General features: G+C 40.0%; 1 protein-coding gene across 1 annotated transcript in view; it reads right to left on the reverse strand.

The window, feature by feature from the left end:
* Positions 1–5,161: 5,161 nt before the first annotated feature.
* elna (elastin a) overlaps positions 5,162–21,121 on the reverse strand; it is a 35,576-nt gene continuing 19,616 nt past the window's right edge. Inside the window, exons 6-34 of the mRNA XM_058634472.1 lie at positions 17,335–17,385; positions 17,087–17,158; positions 16,117–16,146; positions 14,860–14,934; positions 14,414–14,491; positions 13,187–13,234; positions 12,989–13,051; positions 12,698–12,733; positions 12,544–12,618; positions 11,682–11,723; positions 11,504–11,584; positions 11,342–11,392; positions 11,107–11,220; positions 10,784–10,816; positions 10,150–10,449; positions 9,803–10,000; positions 9,528–9,689; positions 9,258–9,398; positions 8,958–9,143; positions 8,757–8,849; positions 7,642–7,815; positions 7,484–7,537; positions 7,362–7,394; positions 7,157–7,207; positions 6,988–7,026; positions 6,726–6,869; positions 5,892–6,011; positions 5,755–5,790; positions 5,162–5,430 (exon numbers count right to left, since the gene is read on the reverse strand). Of these exons, the coding sequence (XP_058490455.1) occupies positions 5,339–5,430; positions 5,755–5,790; positions 5,892–6,011; positions 6,726–6,869; positions 6,988–7,026; positions 7,157–7,207; positions 7,362–7,394; positions 7,484–7,537; positions 7,642–7,815; positions 8,757–8,849; positions 8,958–9,143; positions 9,258–9,398; positions 9,528–9,689; positions 9,803–10,000; positions 10,150–10,449; positions 10,784–10,816; positions 11,107–11,220; positions 11,342–11,392; positions 11,504–11,584; positions 11,682–11,723; positions 12,544–12,618; positions 12,698–12,733; positions 12,989–13,051; positions 13,187–13,234; positions 14,414–14,491; positions 14,860–14,934; positions 16,117–16,146; positions 17,087–17,158; positions 17,335–17,385 (2,672 nt within the window). The 3' untranslated portion in view covers positions 5,162–5,338. The remainder of the gene's footprint in view (positions 5,431–5,754; positions 5,791–5,891; positions 6,012–6,725; positions 6,870–6,987; positions 7,027–7,156; positions 7,208–7,361; positions 7,395–7,483; positions 7,538–7,641; positions 7,816–8,756; positions 8,850–8,957; positions 9,144–9,257; positions 9,399–9,527; positions 9,690–9,802; positions 10,001–10,149; positions 10,450–10,783; positions 10,817–11,106; positions 11,221–11,341; positions 11,393–11,503; positions 11,585–11,681; positions 11,724–12,543; positions 12,619–12,697; positions 12,734–12,988; positions 13,052–13,186; positions 13,235–14,413; positions 14,492–14,859; positions 14,935–16,116; positions 16,147–17,086; positions 17,159–17,334; positions 17,386–21,121) is intronic.

Genomic DNA, 21,121 nt, shown 5'->3' on the forward strand with positions numbered 1-21,121 from the left:
CCATTTTGGAAATTTCCCAAAAAACTGTGTGTTATTAAAGTTATTAAACCATCTGTGGCAGCATTTCACACAGACGGATGTCAGTGGGAGGAGGATTAGAGCCATGACTTTATATGATTATGTGGTTCAGTATCTGTGCGGCAGTGACATGTTGGCTGCTGCCTCGTGATTACACTCATCCCTCACGGATGGACAGAGGAAGAGGAGTTACAGGCACAGAGCAGCTGTGACACGTGTGCCACATTAACTTTCACATTCATTTATTATTTTCTATTTAAAGGAAGCAGAAAATAATAACAAATACCTGGCTGATATACACCACCACCACCACCGCCTCCAAGATTGCCGTAGCCTGTGAAATTGAAAATGAAATCATGAGGACATTTTTCTTTACGTGAATTGTTTCAGCAACGGCTCATCCAAAACTTCCTCTGGCAGAGTTCTGCACATTCAGGGCAGGGATCTCCAGAGGTTTGTCTTATCTTCAAACACAGCCACACTTTGATGTTGTACACAGTTTAACTAACGGTCCTCAGTTTCCTTTGGGAAGTGGTGTAGAGCTCTTTGCTTCATTTACTAACTCGTGTTGTGTGCCGTAGCACTGCAGGGATCACTGGCGGCAACTTGGAGCAGCTGGATTTTTGAATGAAAAAATGCTCATGGAGCGAAACGCAGCACATCACCTTTTTTTAGAAATTTGATATCAGGACTTTTAACGTCCAGATGCAGTTGTTGCATCTTTAGGTTTCAAAGTCACATTCTGACTGTTTTGATTTGTTACTCTGTTTGTCTCTCTGATCATCGCTCACTGATTTCTGGAGTATAACATATAATGTATGTGTGTTAAGTTCACACACAGACAAGGCTTTTATGTGTTTATTACATTACCTGGTTTAGGTGCTTTAGCTCCAGCACCTGCACCTCCTAGTCCGCCTGCAGCGGGATACGTCAACCCACCTGTCACAAGGGACAAAAGAACTGAGTTAGAGGGGATGATCAAGACCCACAAACAGAATTGATGTACTGCACATAAAATGTAGAGAGACGGTGAGCCTCTGCAAAAAGACCAGATGAAGATTTCCTTCATCAAAGCATCCAGCTGGTTTGTCATTCTTGACACTGCGCCCAGACCAAAACACACACACACAAACTTATCAGCACGCTGGACAATTTCCTGCACAGGAAGCTTAAAGAAATGTCGTCTCCTGACCAACTGCCGCTTTGAGCACTGGAGCCGAACGTTACAGTTGTTGTTTAAAGTTGGGGGAATATTGTGTATTAATGCTGTCAGGCCTCCTCTCATTTCATACATACCCCGCCCATAACCTTGAAGATATGGATTGTATCCGCCTGAATCATGATGACAGAGAAAAGTAGCATTATTGTCTGAAAGGTTCTTTCGTCGTTTACAGTTTGTGTCGGGGACGAGTTTGTGGAAGATTTCGTAGGAACTGTGGGAAAAAGTTTGAATCTCTTTCTCGCTAAATGACACCTACAATATATTTAGTCTTTGGTTTACCGTCTATCCAAGTTTTAGAAAATGCATACTTTATTATTCTAAATGAATTGTACATGCTCTCACCTTGATAACCCCCTGCTGCCAGTGGAATTCCAACTCGTCCTCCTGCTCCACCCACTACAAGAAATAGTACAAACACAAAAACATTATATGAAATAAAAAAAAATAATAATCACGGAAATATATACACATGTGCAAGTACACACACAGGTTTCTGCGGCTATTCTTCTTGACCGCCATTCCTTTGGGCAACATAAACCAGGGATTATCTCTAACCTTAACCATAACTGTTTAAAGCTTTACCCTCACCTTAAACCACAATTAAAACCTTATCTTCACCAGTTTTAGTTTATGCCAGAAAATCATTGGGAGGTAATAAATACTAGAACACACACACGCACACACCTGGAAATTTAGGAGGCTTTACTCCAGACAGTGGTACTGTTCCTGCTCCAGCTCCAGGCACAAACCCAGTTCCAGCTCCAGGCCCAAACCCAGTTCCAGCTCCAGGCACAAACCCAGTTCCAGCTCCAGGCCCAAACCCAGTTCCAGCTCCAGGCCCAAACCCAGTTCCCGCTCCAGGCCCAAACCCAGTTCCAGCTCCAGGTCCAAACCCAGTTCCAGTTCCAGGTCCAAATCCAGTTCCGGGTCCAGGTCCAAACCCAGTTCCAGCTCCAATGTTGGTCCCGGCACCATAAGGAACTAAAGCACCAAAAGAAGCAATATCCACTGTGATTTAATCAATGTCTACATCATGTCAGACAGAAAATATAAATATCTTACCTCCATATGTTCCACCATATGGATAACCAGCTCCAGCTCCTGTGGGAAAAAAACATTTCAATTGCTAACAAACTGAAGCTACTTGTATTAGCAACATGTGTCAGTGTCAAACAGCTCATCTCACCTGGGTAGGTTTTCAGCTGCAAACTACACTAAACCATGTTTGGAATTAATATTAATATCATCGTCACATTTTATTGTCAATATTTTTTATATTGTTTTCTATAGCTCTCAATGTGGCGACAGCAGAAATCCACATTTTCCCCCATCCTTCTGTTTTGATGAGTGTGTTTACCTGTTTTGAACAAAGTGTATGATTTTGCAGGTGGTGGAACCTTGACTGAGAAGAGAGTTTGTGAATTTGTTTGAAAGCAATGAAGCGACTCAGTGTTGGTTCTGAGAGTTTTGACAATATGACAAACGAAATAACTTTATTTTATGCTGGTTTTTTTTATCAGTTATTGTTAGTTTACCTTTAAGGACATCGACACACATCACTTGCATAAATCATATAAATTGTTAATCTTATGTCCAATCAGTGCCATTGATCCCAGGTGGGTGTTGACATTAAATTGCTTTCCTCTCAGGGACGCTACAGACTTGTTCTCAATATTTGACTGAATCAATGAAAATACAGGGACTTGGACTTGTTCTCATGTCCATCACGAGATTAGTAGTGCAGAACAGCAAAAAAAAAAAGCCATGAAAACGGAGGAGAGGAGTTGACTCTTCATTCTGTTGAGAGGATAATTGGGTAAAAAAAAAAGGCCTGATGCAGCTTTTCCTCATTAACTGCCGCGACTATCGATTTGAGTCGAGCCATTATTAACTGTCTAGACTGAATGTGCACAGTAAGACTAACACACAGCCTCAGAGTGAGCCATAAACTCAAACAGTATCATGAAAGGTGTACAGATAAACGATGGCCTCGTGGGGGTTGAGGTAAGGGATTTACTCTTAGATTAGGCTGCCTAGATTATTCTGTAGTGTGTACAACTGATCAACTTCTGATTTTATGGCAAATAAATGTATAGATTATTTGGAAGTATAATGTTTGTGAACCACAAGAACAAAAGCGGGGCTTTAAGCATAAGCTGCAAACTTTAACTAAGTCGTGCACAAACACGATACAGTTTGCAGTCACAGGATTGAATAGAATTTGAAAGATATTTGTTGTCTTTAAAATGTGGATGTTATTCATATTCACCTGGTAAAAATGGTTTAGGACCCTTGACGCCTGTGCCAAGAGGAACACCTGAAAACAGCAGAGTTAATAATTAGAATCACATACTGCAGCAGATAAGCATTCTGTATTTTGTTTTTTGTCTCCACCATGTGGCGAGAAGGATTTATTATAACATCCATACAGTTTCAATGACAACACATTATTTACATCATTTATTTAAAAAGCTGTGTAGTCAGTTCAGTGAGCTGACGTACCTGCAGGCTGTTGGACAGGTACAGCTAAAGGAGAGAATAGAGTTTAAGACATTTAACATCAAAGGAGGGTTGGGTAGCAACTGTATAATATTTCCAACACTGAACTACAACTACTGTAAATAAAGTAAATGTAAATAAACAGATGAGTTCAGAGGTTGTTTGGACTTACCCGGCTGGCCTTGGCCTGTGCCCACTAAAACCACAATCAGAAGATCAATATAACTTAACTGTCATTCATACCCAAAACATAATTCATACACAAAAAGAGAAACAAACACTGCTCCTACCAACAGTAGGTCCTCCAACGCCTGCTCCACCTGCAAAACAAGCTTTTTAAATTTCACATCTAATCTCTAAATACAACCTGCACAAATATGAGATTTGCATATTTACCAACACTTGTGCCACCTGTGAAAGAAAAGAATAAAAGAATACGATGAAATTACGCACATGTTACAAATAATTGTGCAGTTACATTTCATTGTAATTGTCACAGTAAAGCAGGAATAAAAAAAAAATCTCATATTTAATATTTATGACTCACCACCAGGCTGAATAATTCCACCAGAAACTGTAAGGAAAAGGGCACATTAGAAAATGTGGATTGAGAGCAAAATTAGATTAAATAGAAGCAAATAATTATAGATGATTGAGTTAATGTGAACCCACCGCCTGTTTTTTCACACGTCCACCACAAGAGTGCGAAGTTGAGAGTGCAAAGAATTAAAAAAAAAGAAAAAAGTTAGTCCAGCTTTATAAACACTGAATTTAAGCTATTCTGTCTTACTGGTTACAACAATGATGATGAAATATACATGTGTGGCTTCACTGTTTATCGTTTATCGTTATGAATTTCTACATTCATTTCTACATGTTAAAGAAGGAAGGAAGATACCAACGCTTTCAAGAATAAAATGACAAAATATACATACAGCATACATTTGAATTGATGTTTAAAACTGAAAAGACAGCAGACACGCTTAACAACCATCCACTTGAAGATAATATACATAGATAAATATCATAATCGTGTGACTTATGTCGGACAAAAAAATTATACCAAGAACAGTGAGCTGTTAGTAAACAGTGCACAAGACAAGTAGCCGACTCCTGAGAAAAAAAGCTGCGGCCACAAGTGTCAGATGGTAAAAATGGTGGCGTCGCAGAGGTCGGACTGATCAAATCCACTCTTGTTTCAGCGCCACATGAAGCACAGCTGTCATGGGTAAGTGCTCTTGTGTTTGGCATGAGTACACAACACCACTTTCATTTATTATGTGTGATACTGACAGAGGTAACTGAATAATGTCAGTCTTTGCAGTGGAAGCAAGCAATGTATGCTGAAAAAGTATGTTTTTCAATTGTTTTTCCAAACAGTATTTGAGAAAATGAATAACTTTTGGACATTAAAAACAATGACATTTCTATGCCACAGAAAAGAAACATGCAGCTTGGATCAGATGAAAGCTATCAGGAATCTAATCTGGGCTTTACCTATATAAATCAATGTGTTTAAGCTATATTAAGATATGGTCACATTCTACATCATGCAATACAATTCGACTACAATCAAATACATGTTAAAAGCCACAAGCTTCACTTTATGGAAAGGATTTCATGCAAACAGCAAGTCTTACTGGGCTGCGGGACCTCTGGGGCCTTGCCAGTAGCAGAAATAGGCGTGAGCTCTGTCAAAAGACAACATGTTCCAGTTTCATCCACTCTGCTATAAACTATAGTAGTGTGCGAGAGACTAGGAAAGACAGATGCTGTGAAGTGGACCATGATGGGCTGTAAGCTAAAGGTGGTCAATAGCTGGTAGCACTCGCAAAAACAATCAAAAATGAGTTTTGAGGGATCGGAAAATGGCTGAAGAGAATGTAGAGGTAATACATGACGGCACAGCACGGGTGCAGTAGCCCCAAATTGGAGTGCCATAGTAAACAAAACAGCACTATAATATACTGTACAGCTAACTATACAGTTGCAGCAATAACATATATAAACTCTACCTGGTGCAGCAGTTCCAGCCGGGATAAACTCCTTTGCTTTAAAAGTAATAAAAAATGGTCAATATCATTTAAGAGTGTCACCTGAAAACAATAATAAAATATGAATAATGATAATAATAATGATCATTAGGTTTTACCTGGTTTTAGAGGAACACCTGTACTGCCTGGTACCAAAACAGCAGAACCATCTGGAACAACTCTGATAGTTGTATCTGGAGTTGGTCCTGGAACGGCGAGTCCTACTCCAGTGATGCCTCCTGCAAGAAGGACACATGATGTCAACTCTAGTGTCGCCTTTTAAAATGCTAAGAAATGTGGAACTAATGTATCTCATGTTTCCCTCTGTACACTCTATGATGGACCTGTGGAAAACTGAACCTAAATCCCATAGGTTCAGCACAAACAGATGATATTAAGCTGGTGACATCAGGCCCACACCTGATACACAGGATTTAACACTTTAATATAAGCCTCAAATGTTTTTATTGCTTATTTTAACCATAAAAGGGCTTTTGCCCATTTTTCCAGAATAACTTCCAATATCTGGCAATTATTTACAATTTACTGCATGTCAAAATACAGTTTTAACAATTTAAAATGAAGAACTGGGGGAAAGAAGAAATTTGAAATTGGAACAATATAAAACATATTTACAGTCACACATTTTGAGCCTTTGCCTCTCAATGTGCAAAAACAGGCCAAAAAATGGAAACTATGTACAGGTGTTTTTCCCATGCTCGCCTCTCTGGCAAAAAAGGCGGCTTCCTGAAACAGCCCTAGTGAAATTACCACGACATACACATGGTGGCTTAGATGTGCAACTTCTCAGCTTTCAGAGTGGGTGTAGTGAACATGGTGCCAAATCTGTACTCATTTAGCTATTTGGGGAAATTCATATTCCAACTGTAAATAAAAAAATTGTGTGTGTGAAATGTGAATGTCTCCTATATGTTAGTGTTTGTTTCACTTGCCATATTTAGCAGCTTTTGCAGCAGCAGAGTATTGTCCATCTGCTCCTATTGTTCCTCCTAACCCAGTTCCTCCTAACCCAGTTCCTCCAGCTCCTAGTCCTACTCCACCAGCTCCCAACCCTGGACCAGCTCCCCCCGAAATACCTATGTGAGGGCGATAGAGCAAGTTGCCTATAAGTCCTTTAAGAATACATTTATAAATTAATTTAATTTTGTTAAAATCAGTAGACACAACAAAAAGTACTTAAAGAAAACCTCTTACCATACTTGGGGGGTTTGACTCCGGCACCAGCTCCGTAACCTGTTAAGACACAGCCTCACGTTTGTGACTGACACTTCACTCAAATATGGTGAAATACCGTTATCATAAAGGAAACATCAGCAATGCAAAAACTTTTAGTCTGCAACAATGCGTCAGTTCAATAACTCACCACCATAGCCGCCCAACCCGGGTACAAGTTGTCCTGCTCCTCCTTGAACTCCTGTAGAGAAGTCATTAAAAATCAGATTTGTCATCAATAATGAGATTAAAAAGAAAAAAATGTTGACTGTAATCTTTTTAGTTTTCCAGTTGATAGAGTTGATATGTAATGAAAAGATCAGTACCGTGAATCTCATGTTAATCGTTACACTCACCATACTTGGGAGGTTTAGCACCACCTGCCAAAGCTGCAACACAATGTACCCAGATAAGTTTAGATTATAAAAAAAAGCTTAATTATTTCAATAATGTATGAAAACATCTGACAGATGCTTACATCCATATCCTGGTAAAAGTGGGACTCCAACTCCACCAGCACCCCCACCTGGACCTTTAATGGTTATTAAGGTCATTATTTCTTTTAAATTATGATACACATATTACATTATATATTTAGTTACATTATTTTTTTTAGTGTTTTTTAACTGCAGTTACCGTATTTAGCAGCTTTAGCAGCAGCAGAGTATCCGCCCCCCAGTCCTGTTCCTCCAAGTCCTGTTCCTCCCAGTCCTGTTCCTCCAAGTCCTGTTCCTCCAAGGCCTGTTCCTCCAAAACCTGTTCCTCCAAGGCCTGTTCCTCCAAAACCTGTTCCTCCTACAGCTCCTTGTCCTTTGAAAACAATTTTATTCTTCTCTAAAGCAGGTGGTATGGCTTAATATTGTTTATTTCTGCAATACATTGACAACAACCTGTAAAGGCCAAACACAATTTCAGGATTCATTCATGTTCTATAAATAGCTGAATAAATAGCTCTCCCTTTTCATGAACTATACATACAAACTGTAAACAGGTATATGACCCACCACTTCTATCCCTCTTCAACAGCACTCAGAAGGATGCAGGTGATTAGAGACGCTACTAGGTCTAGACTTGTATTATTATTTTTTTTAATTTTTCAGACTGTTTCCAGACCCCGTTCACATAACCAATGGTGGGAGGTCACTGTCTCAAAATATGAAATGACTTCTCTGCCAACAGCCATGCCGAGAGACCTCTTAATGATAAAAGTTGAGCAAAAACTATTAAATTTGGTCTTATTCTGTAATATTCAGTTATTCCGTTATTGTTCACTAAAGCTTTGTTCTTAAATGATCTAATACTCAAGCATAAATAAGACATGAGTGGTCTGTTAAAACCTGGTTGAAACCAAAGGTATTTCTTCCTTTAAATTAAGCTTCCCTTTGATCTTGATCGGTCTTTAAATCAGCACATTAAGGAAGCAAGATTGTGGGTTTTTTTTCACCTTCGCAATATTTCGAAAATTAGGTCAAGATTCAATCAATAACATTGTGCCCTCAAAAAAGTTGTGGCAAACTTTGTGTTCTGCCGGTCCCACACCTTCAGAAGAAAAGAGTTGAGGTGCTTATTTCTCTGTTGCTGAAAAAACAGTGGAATAAAACTCTCAAAGGCCACATCATTTCTTGTGAACTCAACTTCAACCTCATCCTTTTTTTAAAGTTTCCTCTTCTGATATCAGTGGGTTCTGCAGCCAGAAATCCACATCTGCTCACAAAAACACAAGATTTTCTTAGATCTATTACTAATCTTACCATATTTAGCAGCTTTAGCCGCAGCAGCAGCAGCGGCAAGTTGTCCTCCTGTTCCTCCTGCTCCTCCCAGTCCTCCTCCAAGTCCCCCTATTCCTGTGAAAAGAAGATTTAAAGGAACTAGCTGTGAAGTACACTCTTAGATTATTAAAAAAAAAAAAAAAAAAAAAGAAAAAAAAGGAATCAATAAATATATAACCACACCATATTTAGCTAATTTGCTAGTAAGGGTATATCCCCCTGTTCCTAATTGTCCTCCTGCTCCTAGTTGTCCTCCTGCTCCTAATTGTCCTCCTGCTCCTAGTTGTCCTCCTGCTCCTAATTGTCCTCCTGCTCCTAGTTGTCCTCCTGCTCCTAGTTGTCCTCCTGCTCCTAGTTGTCTGCCAATCCCTGAGAGGGAAAAAGGGAAACATAATTATAGCTAACATTTGTACAGCTCATAATCTGACATAATGTTGGGTTAAAGAAAAAAGGACATATAACAATTCACTGTATACGTCATACCATATTTAGCAGCTTTGGCAGCAGGAGAGTATCCTCCAGCTCCGAGTTGTCCTCCTGTTCCTAGTCCCCCTGCTCCTAGTTGTCCCCCTGCTCCTAGTCCCCCTGCTCCTAGTTGTCCTCCGGCTCCGAGTTGTCCTATCCCTGGGAGGGAAAGAAGAATTTTGTACTTTTGATGATCATCTGTACTGTATATGTAAATTTTTTAGCTCATAATCTGACATAGTATTGAGTTTAACACATGCATAAAATAATTCAATTTATACGTAATACCATATTTAGCAGCTTTGGCAGCAGGAGAGTATCCCCCAGTTCCTAGTTGTCCTCCTGTTCCTAGTCCCCCTGCTCCTAGTTGTCCCCCTGCTCCTAGTTGTCCCCCTGCTCCTAGTTGTCCTCCGGCTCCGAGTTGTCCTCCGGCTCCAAGTTGTCCTATCCCTGGGAGGGAAAGAGGAATTTGGTACTTTAAGAGATCATCTGTACTGTATATATCATTTTTTTAGCTCATAATCTGACATAGTGCAAATCATAATTTAATTTATACATAATACCATATTTAGCAGCTTTGGCAGCAGCAGAGTATCCCCCTGTCCCTAGTTGTCCTCCTGCTCCAAATTGTCCCCCTGTTCCTAGTCCCCCTGCTCCGAGTTGTCCTCCGGCTCCAAGTTGTCCCCCTGTTCCTAGTCCCCCTGCTCCGAGTTGTCCTCCGGCTCCGAGTTGTCCTCCGGCTCCGAGTTGTCCTCCGGCTCCTGGAAGGGAAAGAGATTATAGCTAACATTATAGCTAATTTACACACTATTAATTTGGTACCTTTGAAGATCATCTGTTCTTAGCTCATAATCTGACATAGTGTTGAGTTTAAAAACGTACATATGATAATTCAAATTATACATTATACCATATTTGGCAGCTTTGGCTGCTGGTGAATATCCAACTGGAAATCTTCCAATGGGTGCAACTCCTTGTCCTCCACCTGGTACCCAAAGTGGTATCCCTCCTGGTACCCCACCAGGAACGCCACCAGGAACTCCACCTGGAAATCCACCAGGAACGCCACCAGGCACTCCACCTGGAAATCCACCAGGAACGCCACCAGGAAATCCACCAGGAACGCCACCAGGAAATCCACCAGGAACGCCACCAGGAAATCCACCAGGAACGCCACCAGGAAATCCACCAGGAACGCCACCAGGTACACCTGCCCAGAGTGGAATACCAGTGGAAGAAACAGGTTGAGTGTGTTAGGATACAGAGAGAATGTTTATATAAAGGGTAGAGGTCCTAGACAACATAACGTAAAAAGATATGTAAGAACATATACATATGTGTATATATATATATATATATATATATATATATATATATATATACATATGTACATATATACATATATATATATATATACACACACATATATATATATATACATATATGTACATATATATATATGTAAAATACAACAACAACAATAATAATAATAGTAACATCTAAATGATACAAAACAATTCCATTAAATGCCAATTAACCATTACCATATTTAGCAGCTTTGGATGCAGCTCCATATCCTGTGGTAAAACATTAAAAAAAAAATTATATAATCACATTTTTACAACTAAAGCACATAGAATGACAAGTGGGGCTCTAGGAGGAACATTATCTTTGATTCCTCCTAGAGCCCCCCATATTGTCAGAGGAGAGCAGGAAATCTATAGCTACCATTTATTTAGTCAAAAAGAGCTGATCATGTATCAACCTCTCCTTTTGCCAGTCTGGACATTGTCAGTCAAATGTTCTTTGACATCACTATATACTTTTAGTTTGGTTTACTTTTTTTATTTTTATGTAAATATTATACCTCCTGGCACTTGACCTGGATACAGTCCACCACCTCCAACCCCTCCGACACCGCCAACACCTCCGACACCTCCAACACCTCCAATGCCGCCAACGCCTCCAACACCACCCAAACCTGGAGTAGAGAGCACAGACATCAGAATCAAATAAATTTAGTCCAGATGTTATGCAACACGTAAGACCAGTTTAAAGAAAAGCAAAAACAACAGGAATGGCAACAACTATAATAAAACTACCATATTTGGCAGCTTTAGCCTGAGCAGGTGATATCCCCCCTGGTCCCACTCCTGCAGAGAGTCAAAAAAAATGGTACATCATGAATTTATATATATATGGTTTAGTATTTTCTACCTTCAACTTCATATCAGTCATCAGTAGATTTGAAAAAAAACACTCACCAGTTCCAACTGGATATCCAGGCTGTGAAACTCCTAGTCCTCCTGGCAGTCCAGCTCCACCGGCACCAAAGCCCCCATAACCTGAAACATATTAATATGACAAATCAGAATCCCGTGCATCTGCACTGATGCCACAGTTATGCCATTCTCTGCAAAGATGTTTGAAAAACATTTGTACCAAAGGGAAGAGTTCCGCCTCCTTGTTTTGCTCCATAGCCACCTGAGGAGAAACCACATGCAAACATCTTCAATAACAAACAACAACTGATTATAATTCCATAGTTCTAAATGTGTGAAGAATAATATGTCGAACCAACATTTTGGGATGTTGTTTTAGATTTTTTGCCATCCTGAACCAGCTTTGGACCTTGAGAGTCTCCGCTCATCCAGCCTTAACTAATGTTGACGTAGACTATGATCTTTTCATCCACAGTGGAATAAACTCTGAAATTGCTCTGCAAAGGTTCATGGTCAGTCTGTCTGCATGTGAGCTGCACCAGGAATCTTCTCTGTATACAGATCCATGTCATACTAAGTTCATATATTCAAGTAAGAACAGCTGGGGCTTATCAAGTTTGACTTGCCACCGTGAAACATGTACATCACATTTCACAAGATCTGATAGTAATACAAATATACTGCATTCCAGATGCCCAGTATACCGGAGTGCAGTCAGATGTCTTGCCCTGTCCCTCTTTCCAGTTTTTTACCATGATTAGTTTTAATTTAAGCATTTCACTGACAAATTAGTGTCAGTGAAATGCTTAAATTAAAATATGAGTTAAATACTTTATATTTATAAGTAATTTCAGTGATTTGGAGCTGATATATGCAGCAGCATCAGTAATCCCCAGAAAGCTTGGCTACAAGATGTACAACATGAGCCATAAAGAGCAATGCCCCCCATGGAGGAGATGGCTAGAGGGTAAAATCAAGGCAACAAGAACATAAGTTAGCCATCTAACTGAGCTGCAATGAGGTTTGGTAAAGAAAGAGATGCTTAAGAATTAGATTCAGAATCATCTAGATTCAGGTCTCACCTTGTGTTTTGGGTGATTTTAGGGGGTATCCATGGAAAACCCCTGGCTGCATCTGTCCACCGTAACCACGGCTTCCTGTGTCAGGAACACAATTTTTGAATCACGATCAGCTAGAACCAGGAACAATACACATATAAAGTATAAATAAGATTACCTGGTCCTTGACCTCCACCTTGTCCTCCACCTCCAACTGTGCAAGAAAAATCACAACATTTAACAAGATAAAGGAAATGACTGGAATCATTGTGTGACTGAACAGTGTCACTGTGGTTCAAGAGTTTGTTTGGGATGTTATCATCTCCATCACTTAAATCAATCTGTAATTTAATGTTTTTACTCATTCATCTGTTGTGTGTGAAGGTATTTTTGAAATATTTTCTATTGAGGATATTGTGTATAATAACCTAAAAAAGTGTAACCCTGAGTGAAAAAAATGAGACCTTACTGGATTTATGATTCAGGTCAGTGCCGGTTGGCACCCCGGGCAGAACGCCACGTCCACCAAACCCTGAATGAGCCACAAGAAAACAGGAAACAGATGAATTAAATCTCCACAAGAGCCCTTTAAAGCAGAATACTGACCATTCATGGTGTGAATCATTTGCGAAATACTGCCTGAGATAAATCAATGAAAGAGATAAACCTTGTCCTGGCACCAGTCCACCTTGGTAAAGTCCAGGCACACCCACACCTGCCACAGCCAGTGAGAGAAGTCAGATCTATTTCCACATTCCACAACATGTGAAGGGTCTGGCATGCACGAGCAGTAACAAGCTGTTTTGTAAGGTATTCATGAAAAACATAACAACACCAGGAAAAATTCTTTCAGTTATTTATAAAAACAAAATGCTAACACAAAGCTGTCTCAGTGAAGCCAGAGCAGGTGCTATGGATCGGGATCTTACAGAACTGCTTAACTGCTGGATTTTCATTATCTTTCTTTAGCAGCTACTCAGTGAACATGCAGAGGAGTTCCTCTGTTTGGCTTGGCCTCTACCAATTATATGAGTTATTTATGCTGTTGCTCCCCCTGCATTTCAACAGGAAATAAATTACCACAGAGTGCAAGTCTTGCAGTTTGTGTTGTATATTTAATTTAATTATTATTTGAACTCCAAAAAACTCTTTATTACCGTTTTATTAACTCTTTATTACCAATTTGAGTTTTCCTTAACACATTTAGCCATAATCTTTATCAGAAAAGGCACTACTGAATGTTCATTTATGTTTCCTGCACTATGAATAGTGTGTATGATGTTTTGTAGAATGTATGTATATATAGCATTATTCCCTCTTTTGTAAATAACAATTGTCTTTTTTTAATTAGATTTTTTCCGTGTTACACACTTAAGAATTTCTAGCATATCAGTTATTTTCATTTATGTATCGATTCATTTCTATATATTTGATTTTTTTAATCTATTATGATATGAATTATTTGATCAATTTCTTGTATGTGTTTTTTAAGTCAGTCACATGACTTGGTGAAGAAACAAATGTCACAAAAACAAGAACTAACAGTATTAGATCCTCACAATAGTCAATGCATTCAACAAAATTAAGATCATGCTGTGCAAATCTAAACTTTTTATTACTTTCCTTGATTTTGTCTTTGTTCAATATTTATGATTCCTCGACTTTCTTCTTGAACATTGAATGAACTCTGAAATACTGAAAGCGCAAATGAAAATCCAGATTTTGCAAAGCAATTATTTGAATAATTTTTTTTTGTACACCTTGTTTTACTGCAGTGACCCTGAACACCTCTCATATGCAACATAAAATGAGTTTGATGTTGCTCTGCTTCCTCCCAGTGAATGACATCCTGTCTGCCTGATGCTTTATGTGTTTATTGTTGAGTCTACGAAACCTGGCACTTTGGACGCTTTCTTTCCTGCGGCACCACCAGCACCTCCTCCTGGAAGGCCAGTCTGAGGAATAACAGGCACTGAAAAAAGAAAGGAATCATAAACTGTTACTTGGCCCATTGAGGGACTATGATCAATGTAAAAAACATATGCACATCTTTCTTGTCCAGGCGCCGAGTCCAAACAACTGTAACTGCCTCACAAGGGCACTTTTTTATGCTCGCTTTAAACTTGCTGCTTTATTTTATTAGGAAATGTACTGTGTTGGATTTCATACTGACTCTTCAAAGAAATGTCAGAGAAATGAATTCCTCTGTTCCTGAAGAAGAGCGAGTTATAGGCTTGAAATACTGTATCACAGTATGAAGGTAAATACAAGCTGTAGCTAAAACAAATCGGGTTTCTCATTAATAACAAGCAGTGTGAAACAAAATAAACAATGCCTTGCCTCCAGCTGGTAAAGCAGCTCCAGCTCCTGTGCCACCGGGTACTCCTCCTGCCCCCAGCACAGTTCCTCCAGTCCCTGTATATAGAATATACAATTTAGACATACTGTACAGTACACACCTCAAACTTCAGATTAAGATAAAGAAAAAAAATTTGGATCTAAAATCTGGCAACATATCACAGTCAACAAAAACAAGCAGCATTGAAAAGGAAACGTGACATGACTGTGATTGCATTGTCTGTCTGTCTGTCTGTCTATCTATCTATCATTTCACTTACCAAATTTATTGAAGCATATAGTCTTTGTGCAAGGACAAAAAAATGATTAAAAAGATATTAAAGTTCAAGATAAAAAATATGACATCCCACTTTATCCCATGTGATTTAGAATAGAATAGAATCAAGAAGATTTGCAATAGTTGTATGGCCCTCAGTCCTCTGAAGTCTGAAAAGCTCTGCTGTAGTAATATATCCCATCACCACCAGAGGGCCCTGTGACACTTATAAGGCATTAGAAGCAGGTACTGTACAACATGGTTTGTGCCAGATCCAGAGTGACCCTTGTAGTGAAAGCTCCTAATCTGGCCCTTCTAGTCTGTCATCACTGCGTGATGAAAAACAACATGGGCAATGTTTAATCAAATCAGGAGTGTCGGCCAGCATGCAGGGCATTTGCCTTGCCTCATGAAATGCATCATTTCTTTGGCTGTCCTCTTGTGAAGGAAATGAGCTGTCACCCTTTGCTTTTAAGGGAGATTGGCAGCAGAATAAAACACATTCATTTATTTGTTTTAGCTTTTAAAACATTTTTTAAAATTCCCCATACTTTGCTGGACAGACGTTGCGCACTGCCTGAAAGTATGTAGCCTGGGAGATCTGGTGAGGAAAAGTTTGGCAAGGCAATGTTTTGTTTTATCTGTGCTCTTTTTTCACTGTCATGAAAACAGTGCAGACTGATTCTAGGGACTGCAGTTTTGCCATTGCCAACCAATACTTAAGAACGGGCTCTTTGCCATGATTGGACAATCCGGAGTCCATGCTTAATCAGCCTGCCTAAATGAAAGCAAATCATGCGCGCACACACACACACGGCTCAGACCCTCAGGTCACACTGGGCTCTGCTGAAGTTCAAACTGTCTGCAGGCACACAATAAAAAATTGAAGTGTGTTTGCCAAACGCTGTTTTTAAAGCGATGAAAAGCTTTGCGTCATTATTCAGTAGATTTAAAGTCCGTCATCAGGCCTGGAATCATCTTACCTCCCTGTGGTAGCAGATGGCCCCCTGCACCTGTGGATAAGGCAACAAGAATGTCAGCTGTATTCATTAAGAATCAGGAAACAACAATTCAAGGAGCTTAATCAGAATTAATGATACATTTATGTTTGTCCAGTGTATAGAGACCCAGGCTGGAGGGAGGTTGACACCACATATTGTGTGAAACATTATTAAAATATTTAAAGTGAATGATAATATGCTTATAACGCAAGCTTTAAATTTGAACTTTCATTCAAGTGTTTGTAATAAACCTCTCCAAAGCTCTTTTAAAACAAAGAAGAGACAAACATACCCTGCGCTTATGCCTCTAGATACATCTTTTACCACTTAAATCTGGACATTACAGCCAAACTTGAATTTGAGGTATTACAAGCCCGCAAAACATCACCCAATGACACAAACAACTGACAAACAAGGGGAACATAATCATGGTCTCGGTCTAATAACCAATATTACATCATGTCTGATGACCCCGAGTTTCCAAGAAATCAAGACTTTGTTTTGTGTCCAGTGGTTTAATAAACAAAAGATTATTCAGCCTTGCAGCAAATGCAAACATGCCTCTCATATTCCTATTAAAATACAGAAAGAGAAACCAGCATCAGAGGTCTCATTTGTGCTGCATTCTATCAAAGTCGTTAATATAAAAAGACACATCTGTTTTTACAGTGTGAAAAAATGCTTGGGGCAGAGGTCCGTCCTAACACTGCTAAATATACACCAGGGGATGCCACAGAGACCGGTGCTAAATACAGTACATCATTGTAAAAGTATACAGTTATTGTATCAAAAACTGGACAGATCTTCCTCCCGTGGCTGCGTTCATACCAAAGGACCAAAAGCTGAAATAATACCAAGCTGAAATAAAGCTAATATATCAAAACGGGAAATTATTTTTGAAATCTTACTGCACTCTGAGACCCTGAGGAGGAAAAAGAGGAAGAAGCTGTACCTCGTTTGGCAGCCTTCTGTCCAACTCCTGGGAAAAAGCCTCCAGCGCCACCACCATATCCACCGTAAACACCTGAATAAAACAACGACAGAGAAAGTCAGTAAGTTCTGGCTTTGAGCCAAAAGATACTTTAGATGCATTTTGTATGATCTATTATATCATACTGTATGTTCCGTATTATATAATGCCCTTAACCTCTGTAACATTGAATGTTACATATTGCAGTTTCACAGTTTCACGGCACTCACCTCCTCCCTGCCCGACACCTCGGACACCACCGCCTCCTAAGTTGCCATAACCTGGATGGGAAAGGAAATGATATATTGGCAGTAGAGTAGTGTAAAAGAAATAACATAAAGAAGCGACTAAAAGGGTCAAAGAAAAAAAAAACCCCAGAGCTTTCATCACCATGAAGGAAAAAAAATCATTCAGCAGTTACTAGGCTTAAATAAAAACAACCCATCACTCACTCTGTCATCAACATATTTTCTAGGACCTGCAAGTTCTGCAAACTATAGATTTCTAAGTAATAATAATTGATTAAATGTGATTTACGACACTCTCATTTGTGTTCCGAGAGCCAAGGTCTAGATTTTAGGAACAATGGAAACAGCTGACTGAGAATTATGATAGACGTAACATGATTGTGTTCTGGTTGCGCTTTATTTTAAAATATGGCACTCTGTGCTTCGTGAGACATAAATATTTGTGCTTGACTTGATGCATAACAAAGTCAGCTCAGTGGTGACAGAATTCAAGGGAGACATTAATGGGTGTAAATTTAAGAAATGTATTCTATTAAACAACAACACGACCATGATGTGTCAAGAGTCGCTTCACTGATAATTGTGCCTGTGGGAGATTCACATTTCTAATTTTAATTTGCAGTCTGCAAATTATAATTTATGTTTTTGGTCTGGTCGGTTTTGTCTGTTGCGCCACTCACAGCAAACCATCCAATAATGCAGCTCATAGCACTATGACATACGGGTTGGCAGCAGAATTAGTCAAACACACCTGGCTGCTATGTTCACCTTATAAAAATAAATAAAAATGATGGCTGTGATATTATCATGCCTGAGGTAAAACAAGACATGATATTGTGTTGTACTAGATTTTGTTTTCGCCAAAAACGAGTGGTGTGAAACCAAAAACATACACTCTCCCTACTCTCTGAAACATTATTTAAGGATTATCCATTCACTTATTATTGATAGATAAGTTCCTCCCGGGTCAAGATTGGCCCAGACCAGAATGTGAGCGCATGAAATATGAACTGTATGTAAGGATTAAAAGAAGCTGAGTTGAACAAGTTCACAGACCAGAGACAAACATGCTGGAGTAATGGAGACGGTTTCTGAAATGAGGAATGTGAACGCGGCCAATAAGCAGGTCCACCAAGGAACTTGTTTTCATCAATACTTGTAAGCCAGACAATCTGGGGTGAGAACAACTCCGCATGGGAAACGAGCTGAACAAGTGAGAGACGGAGATACATGAGACCGGAGGGCGAGGGAGCTTGGAGTGAGTCCAGTGGTCTGCAGTGCAGGTAGTGATTCTAACAAGGAGGAGGAGGAATGTGTTGAGACAGACGCAGGGAAAGAGTTTCATGACGTCGTCAAAACAAACGTGGGCACTAGCCTTGCCAAGGACTTGGCAAACAGAGCGAGCATGCAATGCAAGCCCAGACGCTAAGCAAAGCATCCTTGTGATAATCCATCTCCCCCATCAAAATTTTAAGCACGATTCTCCTCGAGTGCTCAACCCTCCCCAGACACACCTTGAAGTAATAACAACAGTAATCACTTTGTATATAAATCAATGTGATGTAGGGCCTTTTCATCTCCAGTGTCTCCTGTGCTGACACAAGGAATCTGCATCATTTGTCTCATTTTTATCAGTGAGCACCACATAACATAAAAAAGTTGAATTGACGAGAAACTGACACCAAGCAAAGGAGTCTGAAGATTTACGAGACATCATGGATGCCTAAAACCCCTAAAAGTCTGGCCTGAAATTTTCATTTGAAAATATACCGTCTGGTCTTCGCTCCAGATCACAGAACGTCTCACCGGCCAGTCTGAGGAGACATGCGGCACAGTTTGCACAGTAGAAAGATTATGTATGTGCGCGGGGGAGAGACACGCAGAATGACGGACATCAGGCAGAACTGTGGAGACGTATAGCTTGTCCGTCCATCATTTGGCCCACCTGCGATGACATGTCCATGACCCCACCTGGGTCTGGCATTCATACTCAGGGTCGACCAGTACCTGCCACGTGGAGATCAGCTCACTGATTTGAGATCGAGAGATGAGATGCAGACGTGCAAAAGGGCAGACATACGACTAGGAAGAAAACATTTTCTGTGGTTCTCCCCAGTGAAAAACATACTTCCCTGAAGGTTGTGTACTTTCAGGGGTCAAAGCGAGAGGACATGCTAACAAAATCAGATTCTTTGTTGGTCCGAGGTACAAAACTGATTGTATCTTTGGGAGAGTGAAGGCAGAGATTTTGTACAAAGGCTCTCTTTTTAGCCATATTTACGGCATCATGTCAGCTCAAACCCGCATGCTTTCGTTGGACTGCCATCACTGCAGCACGTCAGCTCACACAAACAGATCTGTCTTAGCTCACACATTATTGGACGTCTTCTCCAATGTTGTTTGTTGTCCTGAACCACACACATGGAAAAGCTGCACCATGAACATAATATCTAATCATTGCTTTTTCTTGGTGCTGCTCCAAGTATTTAGTCGGATTTTGACAAGCTGAAGGATTTCTCTACACTAATTTAGTGGCTAAGTTGTTCTCAGCAGTGCTCAAGGCAGAGCAGGAAGCCCGAGAGACCACTTGAAAGCCCAACTGGCTTTGGACCTTGGACAAAGGAACCCTACATGAGGTCACCAGTCTGAATACAAGATGGAAGGGGCAGAAACCAAATACTACACAGGAGGGAGTACTGAGGGCCAAAGAAAGTGGAAGGTAAGTGATGCAGTACTGCAATGCATCATAGTTTACTCAGTTTAAAGTTGTTAAAAAATTTAAAAAAAACAACAGTACAATCGAAACATGTTTTGCACGCCAGTTTCCTTTCAGAAAAGACCACTGGCTTTCACAGCTGTGTATGGACAAGTGTAGTAGCAGGTTGTTGAGGTGAAGTCTGGGATAGTGTGGCAGCAGATGATTGAGCTTTGCAAACAGCGGAGGTGGCTGGTTTACAGATGACTTCATGGAGGGTACACACGTGAAATATTATGAAGTCCAGACGTTCTCAGACAAACTAGGAGTCCTGTTTTCAGAGGAACCAAAATGTGATGAAAAACAAGCTGCCACCTCTGCTGTTTCCTGCTGTGTCATGCTGTGTAGTTGCTCCGGAATACAGTTGACACAAGGGCAGTATGTCCAGTTCTTTTAATTAAGTTAATTCATTTTCTCAAACTCAGGTCCAGTACAAGTGAGGGATATGAGCCAGTGTGGAGGTAAATATCTGGTTTCCATCTCACCGCTGATACATCTTGCTCATGCTCTTATGGTAATCCTGTTTTAGTGGATCAGAGAAACACAAGACACATAAATCAAAATATTATCTTCGGCCCTCAGTGTCTTTCACTTTCTCATTTTCCCCCATTTCTTTATCCTTATTTCCCTCATTTTCACTCTTTTCTCCTGAAACTGTGTCTACGGTGTTGTGTTGGCCAGACAGGAGGTGATAATGGCAGCAATCAGAAGAAGCCAAGCGTGAAAAGTGAAAGATGGATTTGTTTGCTTCTCTCCATTTTCTCTCCATTTTCCTTTACCTCTCCCCCCTGCTCTCTACTCTGTGAACAGCTGGACCTGGTGAGGGGTTTAATTTAAGAGAGGGAAGAATTCCATGGCGGGGATCCACTTTAACTAATGGCAGACGCTTGGAAAGAAGACTTTGGAGCTGGAACTCTGGAATGTCCAGGAATCTTTTTTCTGTGTGTGAAATGTTTGTCACTGTATTCTCTGGGATGTCCTGATCGAAATCTTGAGTGTCAGATTGGCGCCCAT

This window comes from Solea solea, chromosome 7 (assembly GCF_958295425.1).
Source record: "Solea solea chromosome 7, fSolSol10.1, whole genome shotgun sequence".
Taxonomy (NCBI): Eukaryota; Metazoa; Chordata; class Actinopteri; order Pleuronectiformes; family Soleidae; genus Solea; species Solea solea.